The sequence below is a fragment of the Procambarus clarkii genome, chromosome 44 (genome assembly GCF_040958095.1).
Source record: "Procambarus clarkii isolate CNS0578487 chromosome 44, FALCON_Pclarkii_2.0, whole genome shotgun sequence".
NCBI lineage: Eukaryota > Metazoa > Arthropoda > Malacostraca > Decapoda > Cambaridae > Procambarus > Procambarus clarkii.
In genome coordinates this window covers 34,609,454-34,634,715 of record NC_091193.1, presented here as the reverse complement: position 1 = coordinate 34,634,715, position 25,262 = coordinate 34,609,454, and the positions used below count along the sequence as shown (strand labels likewise).

General features: G+C 45.8%; 1 protein-coding gene across 1 annotated transcript; it reads right to left on the bottom strand.

Moving 5' to 3' along the window:
- Positions 1 to 2,612: 2,612 nt before the first annotated feature.
- LOC138350219 (trichohyalin-like) lies at positions 2,613 to 5,627 on the bottom strand. The gene is made up of 4 exons (XM_069300568.1): positions 5,525 to 5,627; positions 5,016 to 5,162; positions 4,515 to 4,862; positions 2,613 to 4,400 (listed from the first exon to the last, which is right to left on the bottom strand). Exons 1-4 carry the CDS (start codon positions 5,625 to 5,627, stop codon positions 3,859 to 3,861), a joined length of 1,140 nt encoding a protein of 379 aa, XP_069156669.1. The 3' UTR covers positions 2,613 to 3,858.
- Between the last annotated feature and the right edge of the window lie 19,635 nt (positions 5,628 to 25,262).

Genomic DNA, 25,262 nt, shown 5'->3' with positions numbered 1-25,262 from the left:
ACTAAAGACTCAAGAGCGGCCAGTTTCATGTTCCAGCACCTCAGTGTCGCAGTTCAGAGGGGGAAATGCGTGCTGTATCTTGGGTACGCACCCAACCTCCGAAGAGCTGGACAAGGTCTTCGAACACTGATTGTTATATTGTTCTATAAGTGTGTGTTCTCTGTAAACTGTAGCAATGCAATAAAATTAAATAAAACTAAATATATATATATATATATATATATATATATATATATATATATATATATATATATATATATATATATATATTGACGAGAAAAAATGATGTTCGTGCAGTCTCTCTAGAGCAGATGGAATGCCAATCATATAAAAAAGCAAAAAAAAAAAAAGTAAAAAAAAAAGAATTAGACTAACTTCACTGTGTGACAACTGTAGGATAAAGCACACAACAGAAAAAAAATAAAAAATACTTTACCTATTAATAATAACTTTAAAAAAATTACAAGACAAAAAAATAATATCCAAGCTTGGCTTGATACAAAGAATGCAAAGCAAACAAGACGGACAAACAATTAAATTTACGTTATGTTAATGTGCAATTAAAAAATATGGTGCTAGAATACTATGAGCTAGACTGCATAAACCTGTTACCACACCGAGATATGTCAACAGGTCTAGTCAGTAGAGCACTCAGGAGTAATATGAATCGTGGTGGTGGCTGGCTTCTATTTATATGGAAAGACGGCCGTTCAGGTGGCGCTGATATCGTCGATAACTAGGAACCAGCTCACTTTAACTGCTTGTTTTAGAGGTGGCATGATCCCGTGGCATCACCATGTGCGAGGAGGGTTACGGGCAGTGGGGAAGGTAGACTGGTGGTGGTACTGTCTAGACGTTTTGAGAGATGGTGGTGTTGCTTTTGTGGCTGCAGTTCTTTAATATATAGACGTAGTATGATAGAATAGGTGATGATGGAGCAGGCCGAATTTCTTTCTGGAGAGATTACCGTGACAGCTCTCCCCCGAAGCCTACTCCTATTGCCTATTCGACTGCAGCGGAGTGTAGAATAGTAGGAGTGGAATGTTCTTCCTCGTGGACTTTGGAAAGCGCATCGGCGACGACGTTGTCTGAGTCCTTGATATAGTAGATGGTAATCATGAAGTTCTGCAGATACAGAGCCCAGCGAAGCAAATATAGGTGTTAGTTGGTTGAACTGGGTCTGCTGCAGAAACTGAAGAGAATGGTGCTTGTAGAAGATGTTGAGATAGCTCTGCAGGACTCTGTAAAGTATGAACTTGCTAGTGAATTGAGCCTGCTGAATGGATCGTCGAGAATAGTGATCCAAGGAGATGGCGAGATGGTTCGTCTGATGCAAGGCCCAGCATAGCGCTGATGGGAGAACTGGGCTAGCAGTAGGAACCGAAGGAGATTGTGATACATGTTGTTCACATAGTGATGCAGGATTCAGCGAAGTTTGGAGAACTGATCCTGATGTAGGGACCAAAGAATGTTGAGGCCTTAGAAGAGGTTAAAGTTGAGCTACAGGACCCAGCGGAGTACTAGACTGAGGTTGAACTAGGCCTGCTGGATGGACCGAAGAATGTTGAAGACCGAGGAGAAGTTGAAGTTGCAACCTCGTAGATTGAAGGGTTCGTTGTGTTACACGTCGGGCAGGATGTTGAGTGGCTCCTCTCTGACGATTGTAGTTGGAGTGTATGATCCCATCTCGCTGCGGTATGATGGTGTTCCTATAGCCAGGGTGGAAGACTGAGGGTTTTCTAATACCTGGAAGGGCGAGAATGGGGTTAGTACAAGACAAGGATTTATGCCTTTCAAATGCAATGGAAGGTAAGTTTGTCTTACAATATTTTAGCTGAGGGCTGGTAAAGTTGTCTGGAGGAGCAGGTTCACATGGATTTGGTTCGTAGAGAGAAGGATCTTTCCTGGTGTTGGAGTAGATCGAGAATTTAGAACCATTGTAGTTAGGCCAAGTACAACGAGAAGGATTAGAAAATACCTTTGAGGCGTAGATTGTCTTACAACTGTCGTGAGAGATGGTATCACACTTGTTCTGACTTTCCTGGAGATGTACATACTGCGGGCACTGTTTCCCGAGGTGTTTCACAACGTTAGCAGCCATACTGTTCTGGACGGAAACTGCTGTAGAATACCTGATGGTAGAACACGGGATAGTATATACAGGAACATTACCTAAGCTTGTCTGGGACAGAGGCTCATCATAGTTGATGGTGTGGCTGAACGGCTCAGAAGACACTGGTACCTGTATCAGGGATGCCTTTAATAGAGGAGCGTTCGGCTTACCTGTCATCTGAGACATGTGACAATTCATGACAAGGTGTTTAATATCTCGTATTATACCTGGCCAGTAGTAGTCCTGTTTCAGGGCCTTGTAGGTCTTGTAGAAGCCGTAGTGTGAGTGAGATCCCCGGACCAGACGCTGATTGAAGGCTGGTGGGAACTACCAGTTGGTTAATGTTGGCCCGATCGTCGTCCTCCTTCAATTTCTTGGTTCTATAATGCCGGTATAACACTGTTTACTACAAAGAAACCAGGGATAGTGTTAGGTTGTGTCTCAGCCTGTAAGAATAAAGATGTTAAGGAGGGATCCTCTCTCAGCAACTTACGGAACTCCAGCCTGGTGGGATTCGGTGGGAGGCTCTGTGAATCTTAAACAGCTGCAGCAGCTGGTTTTGGGCAAGCAGCTGTGACCCTCTTCGTCACCATAACAGGAGGGGAGAGGTCATCTGAATCATCAGTTGCTTGGACCTCTTCTTTAACAAACTGCAATACAGGATTTTCCACTGCAGAGTCGCATACCTGGGGTTTGTCGATGATTAATTCGCAAGTGGTTGATCTTCTGCCAAGTCGTTACCCAGGAGAAGTTGAACTGACATGGGAAAAAGGCTTTTCCCGGATGGCGACTTGGACTTCATCTTGCATAAACAGACAATCCAAGCGATTTCGGGGGAAGTGGATATGGAGTAGTGGCAGTTAGGTCCGTGATGAGGACAGTTTCTCCGGTGTAGGTGACGTTGGGTACAGCTGACTTCAGAAGAATAGATTGTAGAGCAGCTGTGCCCCTCAAGATCTTTACTTTGAACCTTTCCTCCGAATCTTCACTGCTGGCAGAGACTGTTCCGGAGTACAAGTGTCTGTTGAAGAGAGAGAGATCAGTGGATTAAACAAAAATATTAATCACAGGCTTAGGACTCGTATGAATTTTAGGAGAAGGTGATTTGGGCTTAGTCTCACTGCTGACCTTACAGTGAGGATTGGTACAATTTTTTATGGCATGCCCGTAGTCTTTGCAATAATTGCAATACAACGAGGAGTTCACATTACTGGTACTCACTTTTTCAGGACTAAACCAGGAGGTCTTACTAGATGGTGGGTCGGATGGTACTCTGTGAATAAGACTGTAGGAGTCCGCCAGCTGAGCACACCTAGTAAGGTCGGTTTCTTCCTTGTCGGCTAAGTAGAGACGTATAGGATTAGGTACACGCCTGGGGAATTCTTCTACCAGGATGAGGTTGACGAGATCTGTAAAGGTGGAGACTTGTGCGGCTTCCAGCCACTTCATAAAATATAGCGTTTTGTTATTTGCAAACTCTAAGTAAATGGTAGCACTTGCTTTAAGGTAATCCCCGAACTTACGTCTGTAGGTCTCGAAGGAAAGGAGGTAAGCATCGAGCACTGCCTGTTTCAATAGCTTGTAGTCGGTTTCAGACGCCATAGTACTGAGAGTCACTGCAGCTCTACCTGTTAAATGAGACCTGAGAAGCACAGACCACTGATCCTGAGGCCAGCTAAGTTGGGTAGCCAGAGCCTCAAATAAAGTAAAAATTACATCTACTTCTGTCTCAAAAAAAGAAGGACTCAACTTAATTGCATGAGAAAGGTTAAAACGTACTGGAAGGGCAGCTTGTGCTGACGCTGGCGCCGAGTGTGGTGTGTAGTTTCTAGGTCAAACTCTCTTTTACGGTGGTCTAGAGCCATGGCGACTTGTTTCTTCTCGTGTTCACGTTGTATCTCCAGTTCACGTTCTCTTAACTCAAGCTGTTTCTGTTCACGCTCACGTTGTAGGCCAGCTTGTTCTTTCTCACGACCACGTTGTAGGGCAGCTTGTTCTTTCTCACGCTCACGTTGTAGGCCAGCTTGTTCTTTCTCACGCTCACGTTCTTGGGCAGCTTGTTCTTTCTCACGACCACGTTCTTGGCCAGCTTGTTCTTTCTCACGACCACGTTGTAGGCCAGCTTGTTCTTTCTCACGCTCACGTTGTAGGCCAGCTTGTTCTTTCTCAAGCTCACGTTCTTGGGCAGCTTGTTCTTTCTCAAGCTCACGTTCTTGGCCAGCTTGTTCTTTCTCACGCTCACGTTGTAGGCCAGCTTGTTCTTTCTCACGCTCACGTTGTAGGCCAGCTTGTTCTTTCTCACGCTCACGTTGTAGGCCAGCTTGTTCTTTCTCACGCTCACGTTGTAGGCCAGCTTGTTCTTTCTCACGCTCACGTTGTAGGCCAGCTTGTTCTTTCTCACGCTCACGTTGTAGGCCAGCTTGTTCTTTCTCAAGCTCACGTTCTTGGGCAGCTTGTTCTTTCTCAAGCTCACGTTCTTGGCCAGCTTGTTCTTTCTCACGCTCACGTTGTAGGCCAGCTTGTTCTTTCTCAAGCTCACGTTCTTGGCCAGCTTGTTCTTCCTCACGCTCACGTTGTAGGCCAGCTTGTTCTTCCTCACGCTCACGTTCTTGGGCAGCTTGTTCTTTCTCAAGCTCACGTTCTTGGCCAGCTTGTTCTTCCTCACGCTCACGTTGTAAGGCAGCTTGTTCTTTCTCACGCTCACGTTGTAGGGCAGCTTGTTCTTTCTCAAGCTCACGTTGTAGGGCAGCTTGTTCTTTCTCACGCTCACGTTGTAAGGCAGCTTGTTCTTTCTCACGCTCACGTTGTAGGGCAGCTTGTTCTTCCTCACGCTCACGTTCTTGGGCAGCTTGTTCTTTCTCACGCTCACGTTGTAGGGCAGCTTGTTCTTTCTCAAGCTCACGTTCTTGGGCAGCTTGTTCTTTCTCAAGCTCACGTTCTTGGGCAGCTTGTTCTTTCTGGAGCTGAAGAGCTTCTCTCTGAAGAGCAGCTTGTTCCTTCAGACGATCGCGTTCGGCGTTAGCGAGTTCTAGGAAGAAGCCTCGATAGACTGAAATTTTAGGTTCTAATCCGTCTCAAAGCAACCTCTCCTGTAGTGTAGGATGTCTGTGCCTTTGGTTGTTATGCATTAGAAGTGTTGCAATTTTGTGCACATCACTTGCGCATTCCATTGCAGGATCTTTAGTCCTCTTTGATATTGGAATTTGTTTGTTACCGTGACATCCGCCAGATGAACTCGCCATGGAAGTTGGAATTGGAATTTTTGAAGTTGGTGCACCTGAAACTGACAAATCAATATTGATTTCAGAAGTACTGGACTCGACCTGTCTTTTGTGTGGGTTAAAGTTTTTTCTCCCTTGCATCCTTGAACGTGAGGATATTATTGAAATTTCTCTCTCCAGTACACCTGACCTGACACCATAAAGGTAGGTACAGCCGTCATATCCTTCTCACTGCGACCCGTTGAGGGTGTGGACACAATGCGACCCAAACGTCTAAAGGTTAGAGCTATCATCTTTGACGGTCATTCTTTCGGGAAAAGTTATATTCTGAAGGTCGTGAAGGACGTGGCCGGCATCACACCCTCTGATATTAGTCAGGAAGGTAGTAATATCGTGCTCTTTCGTGTGAGGAAGAACTAGAAAAACTCTTGACCAACGATGCCATACTTCGCAAGGAGCACCACCTACGTCCTCACTTCCCGCGTCAGTTCCTGGCCGGAAGATCTGTTTTTACCAGCAGGACCAGCCAGTGGATCGCTGACCGACAGCAACATAAAATTATGGGCAGTATTGAGGCCGAAAATACGAACCTGAGAGTAATCAACCTAGAGTTCTGTAGCACCAACAAATCATCAATGAAGATTACTTTCACCACCATAGCTGCAGCTACACAGGCTGCCACACAAGGTTTCTACCGTTTCCGCTTACAAATTCCACCCCACCAAGTAAAAAAAAGGAACATGCCCAAGACCTCCAGCAGTGCTTAAAGTGCTACGAGCTCTCCCACCCCAACAAGTGTCAGCACCCCCTCCAAAAGTGCAGCCCGTGCGCACTAGACCATCAATACTACATATGCAAGACAACAACCCATCACTGCTTCCTCTGCGAGGACAATCACCCCACAATTTCCTACCGCTCTCCCCGCAGACGGTAAAACATCAAGGCCCAGGTTGAAGCAAAGAGAAGCAACCCTTCTACCACCACAACCAGAGCCCAGGGCTCAACCCACCACCTCAGCTCCCCACCCACCGAGCGACCAGAACACTTTCCAGTCTTACCAAATAGTAGCTCCTCCCACCAGGCGACCCAGCCTTCGCAATGGGAACCCAAGGCCCCACAGGCTCCTTCGCAGCCCCCTGCATCACGTGCAGGCATTATCCCTGGTCTTATTAGACTAGTGGAGAGGCTTGCCGGACCAGACAACCACCGTTTTGTCAGTGAACTGAACGCATTTTACCTAGCCAATGGCCTGGCCCCCATCATAGCCCCTGGCGCAAGTCTCACTGCCTCCACTACCACTCAGGAGACTACTACCAGGACGACCATGATGTCGATTTCAACAGACTCCATAACCAGACAAGACCTGGGCTGCCCAAACAGAGGCATTTCCTTCTCCAGCTCCCAACACTCCTACCATTACCATCTTAGCAGCCACGCTAGCAGACGTGCTATCTACAAATGCTACCACCACCACCAACGCTCCTGAAATAGCTACCACCAACCTACGACACCTGAGCTTACATCAGGCTGCGAGACGAAAGACGAAAACACCAACTATGGATGTTGCAGACTCATCAGACGAGGAAATTTTAGGAGCTCCACCGCCGCACCACAACTACGACACCTACTCGGAACAAGACTTCATTGAGGCCACCTCACCAAACTCCAACGACAGCACGGCTCGGCTAAAGTTTCGGGCAAAGAAAACAACGGAAGACGTGGAAGTCTACTCGTACCCCACCAGCTCCATAACTGATGCAACCAGCCCTCCGGGGATAGAAGCCACAATGAAGACCCTCATCCATCTCATCCATCCCCAGATCTCTAGTATCAGCTATTGATACAGATAATGGCTCCGAAGAGCCTCCACTTACTGGCTCACCATACCCCATGCTACTTGGAATGTTTTGTTCTGAGTAGCTGAATCTAAAACTACATAATATCCTTAACAAGTGCGCCAAAATAACCCCCCCCCCTTCTATTTAAAACTTTGACCTAAATGTCACAGTAAGAAGGTTACCGCGAATAACCAACCTCAATTACGGCTCGTGCTACAAAGAAATTTTGTAGCCAGTAGCCGAATCTAAAACATATTTTTTCCATATTGCTGAAGAGGGTCCTTGTTTGGGACTGAAATATGCATTCTACGTTTCGTTGTGTTTTCAAAATAGTGTGTTATTTTCATTTATATATTATAAATAACAAAGGTGTCAGGACAGTGCCTTAATTTAAAAGTTTCACACTCGGACAAAACTTCATTTATAGTATCTCTTACTACATTTGGTATAACGATGTCTTAATCCACCGAAAGAGACCACCCCCTGATACCGTGATAATGTCGTGTTTACTTTCATGTGGCACTGTAATACCTTTTCTGGCGTCAACGTACACAATGACAAACCTTTTCACCAGTCAACTCCCTCTATTATGCTGGAATAGATTGCTAGAAATTTGTCAAATAAACGGCCGTTATTAAAACTATATTGTGAATCTTTATTAATCTGTTTTTCAAGATGAAGAAGAGTGCTTTTACAATTATCGATTTAAGCCACTTTAAGACGATAGGCTAATTGGCCGATAGTTTGACGCAGGTGATCTATTTGCTTTCTTAAATATTGAAAACATTAGAATCAAGGAAACTGTAGAACGCCTAACCTGCACTTAAAACAGTCAAGGGATCCTACGTGTTCCACAAAGGGTAACCGAACCAGTATTTACCCAGGTCTTTCATATATCTAAACTAATAAAATTTATATCCATTGTTTCATGTTTTATTATGTGTTGGTACTTTTAATACCTTATTAATATTTCTTTGTTATGCCCGTTCATCCTCTTCTGTAAGTTATTGTATACATTAAAAAACCGCAAAACAATGGATATAAAATGGATAAGTTTAGATTTTAGAGATACCTGGCAATTAATCGACTAATAACAGGTTTATGGATTTGTGGAACCAGTTATCAGGTAACATAATAGATGTACAGTGAGGCACAGTGAGAGGGTTTGTTAGATGGAGCTCCAATTGTCCTGATACTGAAAATGAAAGTTGTAGTGAGTGAACTGTCACCAGTTCACGCACTACAACTTCCAGGAGGAGAGCCATGTGGAGCTCAGAGTAAAGTTGGACTCCATGTGGAAGGAGCTAGGACAGATGCAGGAGCTAAGACAGATGAAACAACCTCAAGAGGGAGTAAATGAGGAGAGCAACAGCAGAAAGTCTTCGTCTTGGAATGTCGCAAAGGACGGGGGTCTTAATAAGACTATGACAAAGCCGCATGGAAATGTCAGAGACATCCAACCCATTTGCCATGCTGGAAGAAGTGTTGTAGGGAGACGGCAGTTCGCTCGAAAAACAAGGCAACGAAGGGAGCGCAGGTCCCTCAGGATGTTCACAAAGTAAAGGAACTACTTGAGCGAATTTTGGTGGTTGGAGATTCCCAGGTGAGGTATTTGAATAGAGCCTGTTGTGGCAGAGATACGGGGGAACAGGTTAAGGGTTTGCTATCCGGGACCATGAATTGGTGATAAAGTAAACAACATGAATGTTATGGCTGGAAATGGGAACAAACCCATTATTTGGATCAGTGCTTGTGAAAATTATGTAGGAAGATATATGAGTGAGGAACTGATAGAGAGGTCTAAGACAACCATAAAATTAGCTAGGAGCAAGGGAGGAATCCCGATCATATGTGGCATTCTTCCACAAGAGCCGGTTGGCCGAGCGGACAGCACGCTGGACTTGTGATCCAGTGGTCCTGGGTTCGATCCCAGGCGCCGGCGAGAAACATTGGGCAGAGTTTCTTTCACCCTATGCCCCTGTTACCTAGCAGTAAAATAGGTACCTGGATGTTAGTCAGCTGTCATGGGCTGCTTCCTGGGGGTGGAGGCCTGGTCGAGGACCGGGCCGCGGGGACACTAAAAAGCCCCGAAATCATCTCAAGATAGCCTCAAGAGGAAGAAGGGCTGTGATGAGGGTTCGAACTTACGTGCAGGATCCCAGATGCACCTGTCGTCTGTCAGATTCAATGTCGTGGCGCAGTCGATTAAGGCGCGCGTCTGGGATCATCCTGGACATGCGTTCGATCCCTCATCACAACCCTTGTGGATTTGTTCTTGTTGACATGAATGCTCGGGCTGGGGTTGTTGCCGTTACCAACTGGTTGGAACCTGTGGTGGCAGGCGTGTGTGTGGGTTTAAACTGTTAGTAGATAATGGTATGGGAATAGATATGGAGAAAGGATGCAATAAAAGTATGTGTTGTGAGGGGGGGGGGAGAAAAATAATAATACACTTAAGGTATATTACACGAACAGTAGGAGTCTAAAAAACAAAATAAAAGATTTAAATGCTCTTGTCTGCACAGAAACAATAGACATTATTGCACTTACCGAAACATGGAATGTAGAAAACGAAGAACAAGTTGCTAAAAATCTTATAGTAGTTATATACAGGCCACCAAGGGTAGATTAGAAGCAAATCATCTGAGATGAAATACCTAAAGCATAAAGGTCAAACAGTATATGTCATGGGTGACTAATTTTTGTTGAATTAACTACCTTACCAGAGCTGGGAATAATGAAGCAGAAGATTATCTATAATTATGAGAATTTCTTCTTTAAGCAACACATTATAGCATTATGGAACGTGTGAAAATATTTTATATACACTGATATAAATAATGGGTTTGTTCACGTTTGCAGTCATTATGTAATTAATGTTTACTACATCACCAATTCCTGCTCCGAGATAACAAACCCTTAACCTGTTCCCACTATCTCTGGTACAAAATGCTCTATCCAAATACCTCGTATGGGAATCTCCCATCAGCAAAATTCGCTTAGCTATTTCCTATAATTTGTGAACACTCTGAGGGACCTTGGCTCCTTCGTTGTCTTGCCTTTCGAGTGAACGGCAGTCTCCCCGCAACACTCCTCTTTCAGCAAAAGTTAATGACTTGGAAGTCTTTGACATCTGTAAGCGGCCTCGCCAGTTAAGACCCCCGTCCCATACAATATTCCAAGACAAGGACCCTCTACTGCTGCTCTCCTCCTTTGCTTCCTCGTGACGTTGTTTCGTCTGTCTTAGCTCCTGCATCTGTCGTAATTCCTCCCGCGGGGAATCAAACTCTGTCTGTTTTAGAGCTCCATATAGCTAGCTCGCTAGCACCAGTTCACTCACTACACCTTCCATTTTCAGTATCAAATAAATTGATACCAGTAACAGGGTTGCTGATTTGTAGAACCAATTACCACGTAACATAATAGGAGGAGGATCACTTGAATGCCACAAGTGAATGTCACGCGGGGACACACTCGCCTGGCGTTCCGCGAGCGCTATGTCATGGGTTCGTATCCTGGCCGGGGAGGATTTACTGGGCGCAATTCCTTAACTGTAGCCTCTGTTTAACGCAACAGTAAAATGTGTACTTGGATGAAAAAAGGATTCTTCGCGGCAGGGGATCGTATTCCAGGGACCATAGGATTAAGGACTTGCCCGAAACGCTACGCGTACTAGTGGCTGTACAAGAATGTAACAACTCTTGTATATATCTCAAAAAAAAAAAAAAAAAAAAAAAAAAATGCTTCAAGCGTAGGTTAGACCTATATATGAATGGGGTTTGGGTGGATATAATTATTTGTTGCCACGTAGTTGGCCAATAGGACTCTTACAGTTAACAATGAAGTTGTTATATTAACTGTTTCCATTGAAATAACTAGTCTTAGTAGAAACTTTCCTTACGTGAAGGTACAAAACATTGCAAACCTTTCCACTATCAACTGCCTCAATTATGCTGGAATAGAATATCAAATTTGTCAACAGCGAGTGGCCTTATTAAAATCATGTTGTAAATCATTTATTTAACTTGCTTTTCAACATGTAGAAAAAACTTTTGCAATTTTAGTTTGAAGTAATCTTCCAGCAATAGACGTTAAACTAATTGGCCGTTAGTTCGACGCAGTTGATCTACTCCTTTCTTAATGTGTACCACATAGGCAACCCTCCACGACTCCAGCGCACTGCACAACTCTAATGATTTAATAAAAATGCGGGAGAATGGCTCATAGAGCTCGTCTTTACATGCTTTAAGTACACTGTTAAAGACTTCGTTTGCCCTTGAGGAACCTGTTGGGCTTTAATTTATCGATTTACTTAAAAACTTTAGTTCTTACAAAGGAGAACCATTGTAAGCACTAAACTAGTCAATCACCAATGAAGACTAGTCTGGTTGAAGGGCCTAATGTTAAGCTCTTCATTAGTAAATAAAGACTAAATACTTCTTGAAAATTAGCATTATTTTTGATCAGTTGTCTGACCAATCTGTTTTAGTGGCTGTTTTGTCCCCTATTTGATATATTAGAAAAGCAAACTTTTAGGGGTTGCTATCCCTACTGTACGAACTTCATTTCCTGAAAGAAATCCACAAGTAAATAACAGTTTGGTTGTATAGACCTCGTCTAGGTCACACATGCAACTGGGAGACTACTGGGAATGCATCTTCTGCCAAACAGTCACAGAAAATCCCACTGCTTTACTGCGACGCAACCAAGGACCTTAAGAGCTTTAAAAGTCCATGAAACTATAAGTAACCCACAAACTAGCGGTGCTGAAGCCATCATTACGGTCACTATTCTGGTCAAAAATGATGTCAGCAGCTGTACTCATAAATACTGTCAAGCAATATCTTGCCCCACTATAGCAACCATAAAGTATGGACTGACAATCCAAATGAGCGTTCAACATATGGTATACAACCCACCAAGACCAACGACCTCCCAGTGACCAGAAAAACATGATAACCGACTGGCTAATCACCTCAAAACAGCTACCACCTACGGACATGCCTGTGCCCACCACCTTGTGGATAAATGTTCATCAAACAAGCAACGGCAAGGCTTCAGACAGTTCTGCAATCACTGGCTTGTTTGAAGCAAATGTTGGACATGTATGTAATTGGTTTGGTTGAGTATATTTAGGAGCGCATGTCTAGAGGCAGTTTTCTTAACGATTATATTCTTAGGAAGGTAAAAAGATTTTTTGGAAGAAATATACTAATTTTAAATGTCAATTGCTCTCAAATCATGGGATACTCGATAAAACATGTTATACATAATCATTTATATTTACACAAGGAGACTTGAAGAAAATACATTGTCTATAAATCACAAGGTAAGTAAGTAATTATCAAAAGAAGGCACCAAACCGGGAAGGCTATGTAGCACCATCAAATGCGCAAAATAATCAGAGGGCGCTAAATATCACGAAGGATGCCAATACGAGAACAAAAACGCATAAGGCGAACGATATCAAAAGTATCCGAGTCATCAAGAATTCTATCGAGGGACAGGTGACCGCGAGGGGCGGTCGGAAAGCAAGACGCACGCTCGTCCTGGAAGTCAGGACATTCAAGAAGGACATGCACGACCGTAAGAGGGACAATGCAACTAGGACAATAAGGAGCAGGGCGGCGCTCCATCAAGTGACCATGGGTTAAGCGAGTATGGCCAATACGCAACCTCGCCAGAGCTGTTTCCCACCGCCGGTTACGGTGGAAGGAGGACGGCCACGAGGAAACACAACATTTCAGAGTACGTAGCTTGTTACCAGTAACAGACAACCAAGAAGCCTGCCAACGGGTAAGGACTGAGGAATGGATAACCGGGTAAAAGTCGGAATATGGAATGCCTTTACGAGAGATGGGACAAGAGCGGACAGATTTCCTTGGCGGCAGCATCCGCACGCTCATTTAAAGACACACCAATATGGCTGGGAACCCAACAAAACTCAACCGACTTAAATTTACTGTGAACAAGAAACAGCCAATGCTGGATCTCGACAAATACTGGATGAACCGGATTAAAGGACCCGAGAGCCATGAGGGCACTACGAGAGTCAACAACAACTACAAAGGAAGACTGACAACGAGAAAGCAGGAGACGAAGAGCATAGAGAATAGCATAAAGCTCTGCTGTAAAGATGCTAGTCTCCGGAGGTAAGTGACACATATAAGTGCGATCAGGAAAAACAACAGAGTAGCCAACACCATCCGTAGACTTAGACCCATCAGTGAAGACAGAAACGGAGCGGGAGTGAGAAGAAAAGTGCTCGAGGAAAAGGCGTTTTAGAACCGTAGGAGGGGTAAAAGCTTTAGAGATACGGGTCAAGGATGTACAAAACCGCGGAAGAGGGACTCTCCACGGGGGCAAAGAAGGAACAACACGAGGAGAAACATCAGAAATACGAACGGAAAGAGAATCCTGTAGGCGAGATAACCGGACAGAAAGAGGGAGGTGGTGAAGAGGAACAGGAACCGCAGGAGGGGTAAAAGTTAAAGCACGACAGAGGCGAGAGGAAGGATGTTGCAAGGACCGCGCAAGATAGCGAAGACAGTAGCGATCACAGCGGTCCTGGAGAGACAGGAAGCCAGTGTCAACATACAAGCTAAGGACGGGAGTCGAACGAAAGGCACCAGAACTGAGGCGCAACCCAGTATGGTGCAAAGCATCAAGACGGCGAAGAGTAGAAGGAGAAGCAGACGAGTAAGCAGGGCAACCATAATCGAGCTTAGACAGGACGAGAGAGGAATGTAAAGCAAGGAGATTGCGCCTATCTGCCCCCCAAGAAGTATGGGACAAGACCCGAAGTAGGGTAAGGGCCTTAGAGCACTCAACACGGAGGTAAGAGATATGGGGAGACCAAGACAAACGAGTGTCAAGGAATAACCCCAAAAGCTTCGCGGAATCTTTGTACTCAGGGGGATGACCATAAAGTGACAAAGAGGGACGAAGAACAACCCGTTTCTGCGTAAAAGTCATGGCACAAGTCTTAGAAGTAGAGAACTTGAAGCCATGATCGGTGGCCCAAGACGACACGGCATCAGTTGCAAGTTGAAGCCGGCGCTGAAGGAGAGGCGAATCATCACCCTGACAGCAAAGGGTAAGATCATCGACATAGAGAGCGGAGAAGACACCAGAAGGAAGAGAGGAAAGAAGACCATTGAGGGCAACCAGAAAAAGAGTAGTGCTCAGAACACTACCCTGGGGCACACCTTCGTATTGCCAAAAAGAGGCAGAGAGAGCGGTACCAAGGCGCACCCGAAAGGAACGACGGGAGAGGAAGCTGCGGAGAAAGAGAGGGAGATGACCACGAAGGCCAAAAGAATGAAGTTGAGATAGAATATGATATCGCCAAGTGGTGTCGTAAGCCTTTTCTAGGTCAAAAAGGACGGCAACAACGGAGGTCTTCGCAGCAAAAGCAGTACGAATATAGACCTCCAAGTTCACCAGGACATCTGTCGTGCTGCGGCACTTGCGGAAACCAAATTGAGAAGGGGAGAGGAGGTGATGGTGTTCCAGGAAACACATCAGACGAACGTTAACCATACGTTCAAAGAGTTTGCAGACACAACTTGTGAGAGCAATAGGGCGAAAGTCCTTAGGGGAAGTACCCAGAGACCCCGGTTTGCGAACAGGGAGGACAACGGCATCGAGCCAGTCCTCAGGGACTGACGACGACTCCCAGATCCGATTATACAGACTCAGTAAATATTGAGACGTGCTCGGAGGGAGATGGCGAAGCATCTCATAATGAATACCATCGGAGCCCGCCGCCGTAGAACCGCAGAGGGCCAGGGCAGAACGAAGTTCAGAGAGAGAAAAGGGATCATTATAGGGAAGCTGAAGATGAGTGCAGAAATCTAAAGGACGAGACTCAAGGACAGGTTTACGAAGAAGGAAAGATTGGGGAAGATGAAGACCAAAGCTAACAGAAGAAAAGTGGGAACCCTGTTCGGAAGCGACCTGCAACGGGTCCGCCACAAGAGTATCATGGAGGTGAAGGACCGGTGAAACATCGGGAACGAACTTACCCGCTATCTTGCGGATACGCTTCCAGATCTGGGCCAGAGGGGTTTCGGACGTAATTGTCGAGACATAAGATGCCCAACATTCACGTTTAGTCGTACGGATGGCCCTACGGGCCACCGCACTCGCTTTCCGAAAGAAAAGAAAAGAATCGGTCGTCTGCCTCTTCCAGGCTGCACGCTTACAGCGGACAGCATGAGCACAGTCCGCATTCCACCAGGGAATGCACTTCCGTGGACCCCGAGAGGAAGAGCGAGGAATAGAGCGGAGGGCAGCGTTGAAGACAGTGTCATGAAAAAGGAGGAGAGCGCGAGAGAGAGGCAGAAGGGAGAGGTCAGAGAGAGCAGCACTGAGGGTAAATAGGGTCCAGTCCCCCTTAGCAAACTGCCACCTAGGGAAAGAGAGGGAAGGGCGAAAAGAGAAAAAGGAAACAAGGATGGGGAAATGATCACTTCCATGGAGGTCATCAAGAACCTGCCACGTGAAATCTAAGTAAAGAGAAGAAGAGCAGAGAGAAAGATCAAGACAAGAAAGAGTGCGAGTCCGAGAGTCCAAATGAGTGGGCTCACCAGAATTCAGAAGAGACAGGGAAGAAGAGAGGAGAAACAGCTCAAGGAGGCGACCCCGGGTATTCGTCAGAACGTCACCCCAAAGAGAATGACGACAATTGAAGTCACCCAGCAGGAGCACAGGCTCCGGCAAGGAGTCAAGGAGGTGTTTCAAATCAGGAAGAGAAAGCGGGACACTCGGGGGGAGATAAATGGAACAAACTGTGTACCATTTCCCCACAAAGATACGAGCAGCAGAACAATGGAGAGGTGAAGGAAAAAGTAAAGGAACAAAGGGAACATCAGCACGAATCAAGAGAGCAGAAGAATTAGAAGCCCCAGCAACGGCTGGGGGGGGAGAGAAAGGAATAGCCACGAAAACGACCAGGACGAGCACCAAGCATTGGCTCCTGGAGACAGACACAAAGGGGCGAAAACCGCGAAATCAGAAGTTGGAGTTCGAGGAAATTGGCGTACTAACCTCGAACGTTCCATTGAAGAATGGACAACGACGAGAAGAGAAAGGACAAAAACAGAGAACAAGGAAGAAACAAAGGCGAAAGAGCAACAGAGCACGTTAAAGAATATCAGGGTCGGGATCAGGGTCAGCAAAGTCAGGGTTAGGGGGCATGGGTAAACTGAGCAAAGACGGAGGGAAGGAAACGGGAGAACAGATCAGAGGTGGGCGGGCGGGGTCCGGAGGAGGAGACAACGGAGAGGAGCAGTCAAGGACAGCAGCAGGAAGAGGAGGGGTAGAAAGAGGGGAGCGAACCTCAGCAAGGGCAGCAACCGAGAGGGAAGCGGGGGCTAAAGAAACCTCCATAGCAGGAACAGGGGGCACAACCACCGAAATGGGAGGGGAAGGAGCGAGAGAGGCAGAAGTAGGGGCCGAGGAAGAAAGCGAAACCTTCTTACCCGCCGGGGAAGAGGAAGGAGAGGAACCAGGCTTACGCTTCTGACTTAAAGAGACAGGTGTCCCAGCAACCACGTACTGGGCAACGGATTCTAGCGCCTCAGCAGGAGAAGCCGAACGAGAGCACACATGACGGCCGTTTGGAGAGCGATGGACATCAGCCCGCACCGACAGGCGGCGGGGAGAGTCAAGAGACGGAGGGGAAGGAGGGGAAGGAGGGGAAGGATGGGAAGGAGGAACGGAGGGAGACGAGGAAGAAGACACAGGAGACACGACAGACCGGGTAGAAAGAAGGGGAACCCCAGACAGAGGACCAGGAGGTGGATCCTTCGGGAGAGAACCCAAAGGAACAGAGGAGGGGGCAGTGGGCGTATCAGGGTCCAAGGCCCGGAAACGGTTGTGAGTCTGAGGAAGGCGGGAAGGACGAGGAGAAGAAGAGCGCAACACACGAGCATAAGGCGGGAGCCGGCGAACCTGGCGTCTCGCCTCAGGAAAAGATAAACGCTCCCGGTGCTTCAAGTTGAGGACGGCTGCCTCAAGCTTGTAATGGACACACGCACGGGAGAAGGTAGGATGGGCCTCACCGCAGTTGAGGCAACGAGCCTGGGGAGAAGTGCACTCCGACTTAGAGTGACCTTCACCACCACACAAAGGACAGAGAGAGACAGTCGCAGAGCAGCGGAGGGCACCATGCCCAAACCTCCAGCACTTGTTACAAAGTCGAGGAGAAGGAATATACTCCTGGACAGAGCACCTGGCACCAGCAAGAATGACAAAGGATGGAAGGGTCCTACCATCAAAGGTAATCTTCACAACCCGGAGGGGTTGACGGCGACTACCACGAGGGGGACGAGTAAACGTGTCCACCTGGAGAATAGAATGGCCCTGGGCAGCGAGGATATGTCGAATATCGTCGTGGCAGTCGCGCAAGTCCCGAACACCAATCGCAACATGGGGCAGGAGCAGAATAGTGCCAACGCTGGCATTCAACTGAGCGTTCTTCGAGACCCGAACAGGGGTCTCGCCAAGGCAGGATAAGGCAGCCAAGCGGGAAGCTGCATCCTGAGAAGGAGCAGCAACGACACGTGTACCGAGACGAGTGGGGTTGAAAGTAATGGAGGCATCCACGGAATCAACGAGATGTCGATGGAGGGAGAAATCGTCAGGAGGCGCAGAATCAAGAGGGAGGAGATCAAAATATTTGGCCCACGAAGCGGGACCAAACAAGGCTTGATAGGTAGCAGAACTGGAAGGAATCGAGCGAGGGCGGCCGTGACGAGGACGGCGGTGAGAACGCCCAGAGAGAGAGGGGTTAAAAGGCGCAGTAGTTACAACTAGAGAAGGAGCCGCGCCAGGGGACTAGGTAGTCACCACTGGGGGCTTGGGGCTCGACCCAACCACAGAGGAGGGAGGGGAGCTGGGGGAAGGAGTCAGAGAGGCCAAAGGAGGAGCAAGGCCAGGGCCTAATGCAGCGGAGGCTACAGAGCCCGGTCTTCCAACACGGACCGACTCGGGGGCTTGGTCGCCCACCCTATGAGCCTGAGAAGGTAAACCAGAAACAGCCGAAACAGGGGTCATCATCATTACGAAAAAGAAAATTCATTCACGAATGTGCCCCCACACCCACCATGGAGCCACAATTAGAGGCAGGACACCCAACAAGAAGCTATCGCCGATCTTGCCGGGGCCCCCTAGGGGTGCGTTGTGAGTATACGCCCCACAAACGCCACCTTAAGAAACCGACAGTCCGTCGAGATCGGGTTTAGTGACGAAAGGGGGATTGACAATAAAAGGTTCTCCCTCGCTCTCGACGTCGGGTACTACAGTTCTGCGGGTGCAAGAGTATGCCTCCTCAAGCACCCGGGCGTCAAAATAGAAGAAGTCCAAGGGAAGAACCAGAACGAGCAAAAGGTCGGCAGGAAACGGCAAGCAGATAGGAGAAGAGGGGGAGAAAAACGAAACAGAAGGAAAAGGAAAAGGTGCCCAGCAGAATTGGAGAGGACGGCAGCAGGAGCACAAGGCTAGAAAAGGACAGAGGACTGTCCCAAGGAGCATCACACTCCGGCAGCCGCCCACTAAGCCCCCACACGGCGACAACGAGCTGAGCGGGGAGGGGGTCACTTTCTGAAGTCTGGTACCAGGTGACGAGGTAGCAGCAGTGGTTTACGACGACTTGTGTAGTGGCTCAAGCTTGCTGCTGCTCTACCCGACAATGCTCACTACATAAGGAGGCCCTCCAAGTTCAAGTTCATGTTTATTGAGACAAGAAAGAAATACGTCTCAAAGGGAAACACAAACCGAAACTGTCTCTATTTTCCTCTTGTTACAACTTGTAATAAAGTTGTTACATCTTGGCTTAACGTGTTTATGACGTATTAGAACGTTGTTACAACTTACTATATTGGTTGTTATAACTGGTTAGGTGTTAAAACTTGTTCGAACGTTGTACCAATGTCGTAGTTTCGGTGTGTGTTTGGCGGGGGAGTAGCTTAGGCTACTTCTACCCCCCCCCCTCCCTCCATCTTCACCCCGTGTAAGTACAGGATAATAGTGGAGCTGACCACCTAGTGTAATGTGCCTTGTCGACTATCACACTGTGTCTCCTCACATTAGGTTCCATCTTCACCCCGTGTAAGTACAGGATAATAGTGGAGCTGATCACCTAGTGTAATGAGTCTTGTCGACTATCACACTGTCTCCCCTCACATCAGGTTCCATCTTCACCCCGTGTAAGTACAGGATAATAATAGAGCTGACCACCTAGTGTAATGAGTCTTGTCGACTATCACACTGTCTCCCCTCACATCAGGTTCCATCTTCACCCCGTGTAAGTACAGGATAATAGTGGAGCTGACCACCTAGTGTAATGTGCCTTGTCGACTATCACACTGCGTCTCCTCACATCAGGTTCCATCTTCACCCCGTGTAAGTACAGGATAATAATAGAGCTGACCACCTAGTGTAATGTGTCTTGTCGACTATCACACTGTGTCTCCTCACATCAGGTTCCATCTTCAGCTGCCTTATTCACTCTTGTGTTGATGATGATATCCTCATAATGCAGCCAGAGTCTGCCAGTGCAGACTACTCATCACGTGCCTCTGTATGACTAACCATCCTGTGTGATGAAGATGTTTAGCATCACGTAGTTAGCTTTTTGACACACTGTACACCCCTTCATATAGTTTAGGGCAGCTGCACAAGTGCACATGTACCTAATGTGTTAATAACAAAAATCCATGTTTAAGGAATTGTTTATTTTCCACAAACACTTGATTATTTTCTAACGCAACTTCACTTATATGTTCATAGGGAATATATTAAGTTAACTGTTTGTTCCGTAAGTCCCTCAACGTGACTTGAGTTCGTTATGTATTAGTTAACGCTGTGTGTGCTAGTGGCTTTACAAGAATGTAACAACTCTTGTATATATAAATATATATAACGAAGGAAAACACACGTTTTGGACTAAAGAAAACGGGAAACTGCTGGAGAATCCTCAGTCATTTGCTTAATTTGGTTCAAACACAAATACACTTGTTTTAAAACATAGTTTTTTGTCTTGTTCCACACTATAGTTCACAGTTGACTCCTTCATAAGGCGGCCGTAGGCGTATAACGAGCGTCAGCGTAAGAAAGGTCTATGTCCCAGAGTGGCGGCTTGCCAGGCGGGAAACTCTTAAACAAACGTCAAGTTCTTGACAGTTAGCAAGAGTCCACAAGTGCTTGTGGCGTCACTTTGCGCACACAACAGTGACAAGTGCGCGCACTACCACAACAACTCCCACAACAGCTTGAGCAAGTGACAAAGTTGGCCAAACTGTCTCCACCACCAACACCAGATGACAACAACAACAACACGGCAGCCAACTGTCCCAAACTCCCACACCAGCTGATCCTGGCGCAGGGCTGCCAACCTGGTACACTTGTACACTTATCTCACTACTGTACACTGTATGTACACTTATCTCACTACTGTACACTGTATGTACACTTATCTCACTATTGTACACTGTATGTACACTTATCTCACTACTGTACTGTGCATGTACACTTATCTCACTATTGTACACTGTATGTACACTTATCTCACTACTGTACACTGTATGTACAATTATCTCACTATTGTACACTGTATGTACACTTATCTCACTACTGTACACTGTATGTACACTTATCTCAGTACTGTACAGTATATGTACACTTATCTCAGTACTGTACACTGTATGTACACTTATCTCAGTACTGTACAGTATATGTACACTTATCTCAGTACTGTACACTGTATGTACACTTATCTCAGTACTGTACAGTATATGTACACTTATATCAGTACTGTACACTGTATGTACACTTATCTCAGTACTGTACAGTATATGTACACTTATATCAGTACTGTACACTTATCTCAGTACTGTACAGTATATGTACACTTATATCAGTACTGTACAGTATATGTACACTTATCTCACTACTGTACAGTATATGTACACTTATCTCACTACTGTACACTATATGTACACTTATCACACTACTGTACACTGTATGTACACTTATCTCACTACTGTCCTTCCCTCCCTGCCATTTCTATCTCTTCTTCCTAACTCTCTATATCTTCCTTCATATCATGCCTTACCTGTCACTGTCCCTCCCTACCTCCCCTCTGTCTTTCCCCTCCCATATTTCCTCCCCGCCTCCCTCCCCTCGCCCGAGCCACACAAACACTCTTCATATTATCATTAAAATGAAAGTAACAACCAAGTGATGGCGGGAAAGTGGACCGCGCCGGCGGGGGAAGCTAGGGGAGTCTGGGGGAATTTGTGGGGGAGTAATGGGGGAAATACGAGGGACAGGGGGAATGTGAGGAGAGCCATAGAGGAAGTTTATGGTGTCAAGAGAATTTTGGGGGGGAATCGGGGGTCAGGGAGCAGGCAATGGGGGAAAGTTTGGGGGAATTGAGATGGGAACCAGGGGGAGTTTGAGGGGTGTAAGAGTCTCGGATGACAGTCTTGGGTGTACTGATGGGTGGGGGAGGTGTGTGGGACCCTAGGGTGTACTGTACTAAAAGGTATTGTGTACTTTCAGACCTTGGATAGGGTAGATGATAGAGGCCAAGATGGACCGAAACACCTTCACTTTCTTAAGTGTCTTGGTCGAGTCATTTGTTTCAGGCACCTTATTGTAATTAGAACGTAAGTACGAAAACAGATTTATCATTTGCCCCCCCCCCCCCCCCCCGAAACCTCAATGTTGTAGAGAACATCTGGCACCCTACTACCAGAATTAATCTTTGACATTGTGTATTAAAACACAGCGATTTTCTGTTATATATTAATATTATTATATATTGTAGTTTTGTGTATATTTAGACCTAGTTAATGTTAGGAAAGTCAAGTTGCCATTGAGTTATTTGTAACTTGTCCTTAGACTAGGCTCTTCCAGCCGGTGGTCGACCCCAATGACGCAATTGTCAATATTAGCGTACTGCCTATTCTACACTTGCATTTTCTCAAATATATATCGGAAATGATTATATATTCAATTTTATTATAGTTAGACCTAGCGTTTTGCTATACGTTAGACCTAGCGTAGGTTTTGCTATACAGTTAGACCTAGCGTAGGTTTTGCTATACAGTTAGACCTAGCGTAGGTTTTGCTATACAGTTAGACCTAGCGTAGGTTTTGCTATACAGTTAGACCTAGCGTAGGTTTTGCTATACAGTTAGACCTAGCGTAGGTTTTGCTATACAGTTAGACCTAGCGTAGGTTTTGCTATACAGTTAGACCTAGCGTAGGTTTTGCTATACAGTTAGACCTAGCGTAGGTTTTGCTATACAGTTAGACCTAGCGTAGGTTTTGCTATACAGTAGACCTAGCGTAGGTTTTGCTATACAGTTAGACCTAGCGTAGGTTTTGCTATACAGTAGACCTAGCGTAGGTTTTGCTATACAGTTAGACCTAGCGTAGGTTTTGCTATACTGTTAGACCTAGCGTAGGTTTTGCTATACAGTTAGACCTAGCGTAGGTTTTGCTATACAGTTAGACCTAGCGTAGGTTTTGCTATACAGGTTAGACCTAGCGTAGGTTTGACTATACTGTTAGACCTAAGCGGTAGGTTTTGCTATACAGTTAGACCTAGCGTAGGTTTTTGCTATACAGTTAGACTAGCGTAGGTTTTGCTATACAGGTAGGACCTAGCGTAGGTTTTGCTATACAGTTAGACCTAGCGTAGGTTTTGCTATACAGGTAGACCTAGCGTAGGTTTTGCTATACAGTTAGACTAGCGTAGGTTTTTGCTATACAGTTAGACCCTAGCGTATGTTTTGCTATACAGTGTAGACCTAGCGTAGGTTTTTGCTATACTGTTAGACCTAGCGTAGGTTTTGCTATACATGTTAGAACCTAGCGTAGGTTTTGCTATACTGTTAGACCTAGCGTAGGTTTTGCTATACAGTTAGACCTAGCGTAGGTTTTGCTATACAGGTAGACCTAGCGTAGGTTTTGCTATACATGTTAGACCTAGCGTAGGTTTTTGCTATACTGTTAGACCTAGCGTAGGTTTTGCTATACTGTTAGACCTAGCGTAGGTTTTGCTATACAGGTAGACCATAGCGTAGGTTTTGGCCCTATACAGGTAAGACCTAGCGTAGGTTTGCTATACAGTTAGACCTAGCGTAGGTTTTGCTATACTGTTAGACCTAGCGTAGTTTTGCTATACAGTTAGACCTAGCGTAGGTTTTGCTATACAGGTAGACCTAGCGTAGTTTGCTATACAGTTAGACCTAGCGTAGGTTTTGCTATACAGGTAGACCTAGCGTAGGTTTTGCTATACTGTTAGACCTAGCGTAGGTTTTGCTATACTGTTAGACCTAGCGTAGGTTTTGCTATACAGGTAGACCTAGCGTAGGTTTTGCTATACAGTTAGACCTAGCGTAGGTTTTGCTATACAGTTAGACCTAGCGTAGGTTTTGCTATACAGTTAGACCTAGCGTAGGTTTTGCTATACTGTTAGACCTAGCGTAGGTTTTGCTATACTGTTAGACCTAGCGTAGGTTTTGCTATACAGTTAGACCTAGCGTAGGTTTTGCTATACAGGTTAGACCTAGCGTAGGTTTTGCTATACAGGTTAGACCTAGCGTAGGTTTTGCTATACAGTTAGACCTAGCGTAGGTTTTGCTATACATGTTAGACCTAGCGTAGGTTTTGCTATACAGTTAGACCTAGCGTAGGTTTTGCTATACAGGTAGACCTAGCGTAGGTTTTGCTATACAGTTAGACCTAGCGTAGGTTTTGCTATACAGTTAGACCTAGCGTAGGTTTTGCTATACTGTTAGACCTAGCGTAGGTTTTGCTATACAGGTAGACCTAGCGTAGGTTTTGCTATACAGTTAGACCTAGCGTAGGTTTTGCTATACTGTTAGACCTAGCGTAGGTTTTGCTATACAGTTAGACCTAGCGTAGGTTTTGCTATACAGTTAGACCTAGCGTAGGTTTTGCTATACAGTTAGACCTAGCGTAGGTTTTGCTATACATGTTAGACCTAGCGTAGGTTTTGCTATACAGTTAGACCTAGCGTAGGTTTTGCTATACAGTTAGACCTAGCGTAGGTTTGCTATACAGTTAGACCTAGCGTAGGTTTTGCTATACAGTTAGACCTAGCGTAGGTTTTGCTATACAGTTAGACCTAGCGTAGGTTTTGCTATACATGTTAGACCTAGCGTAGGTTTTGCTATACAGTTAGACCTAGCGTAGGTTTTGCTATACAGTTAGACCTAGCGTAGGTTTTGCTATACTGTTAGACCTAGCGTAGGTTTTGCTATACAGTTAGACCTAGCGTAGGTTTTGCTATACAGTTAGACCTAGCGTAGGTTTTGCTATACTGTTAGACCTAGCGTAGGTTTTGCTATACAGTTAGACCTAGCGTAGGTTTTGCTATACAGTTAGACCTAGCGTAGGTTTTGCTATACAGTTAGAACCTAGCGTAGGTTTTGCTATACAGGTTAGACCTAGCGTAGGTTTTGCTATACAGTTAGACTAGCGTAGGTTTTGCTATACAGTTAGACCTAGCGTAGGTTTTGCTATACATGTTAGACCTAGCGTAGGTTTTGCTATACAGTTAGACCTAGCGTAGGTTTTGCTATACAGTTAGACCTAGCGTAGGTTTTGCTATACAGGTAGACCTAGCGTAGGTTTTGCTATACAGTTAGACCTAGCGTAGGTTTTGCTATACAGTTAGACCTAGCGTAGGTTTTGCTATACAGTTAGACCTAGCGTAGGTTTTGCTATACTGTTAGACCTAGCGTAGGTTTTGCTATACAGTTAGACCTAGCGTAGGTTTTGCTATACAGTTAGACCTAGCGTAGGTTTTGCTATACAGGTAGACCTAGCGTAGGGTTTTGCTATACTGTTAGACCTAGCGTAGGTTTTGCTGTACAGTTAGACCTAGCGTAGGTTTTGCTATACAGTTAGACCTAGCGTAGTTTTGCTATACAGGTAGACCTAGCGTAGGTTTTGCCTCTACAGTTAGACTATCGTAGGTTTTGCTATACAGGTAGGAACCTAGCGCTAGGTTTTGCTATACTGTTAGACCCTAGCGTAGGTTTTTGC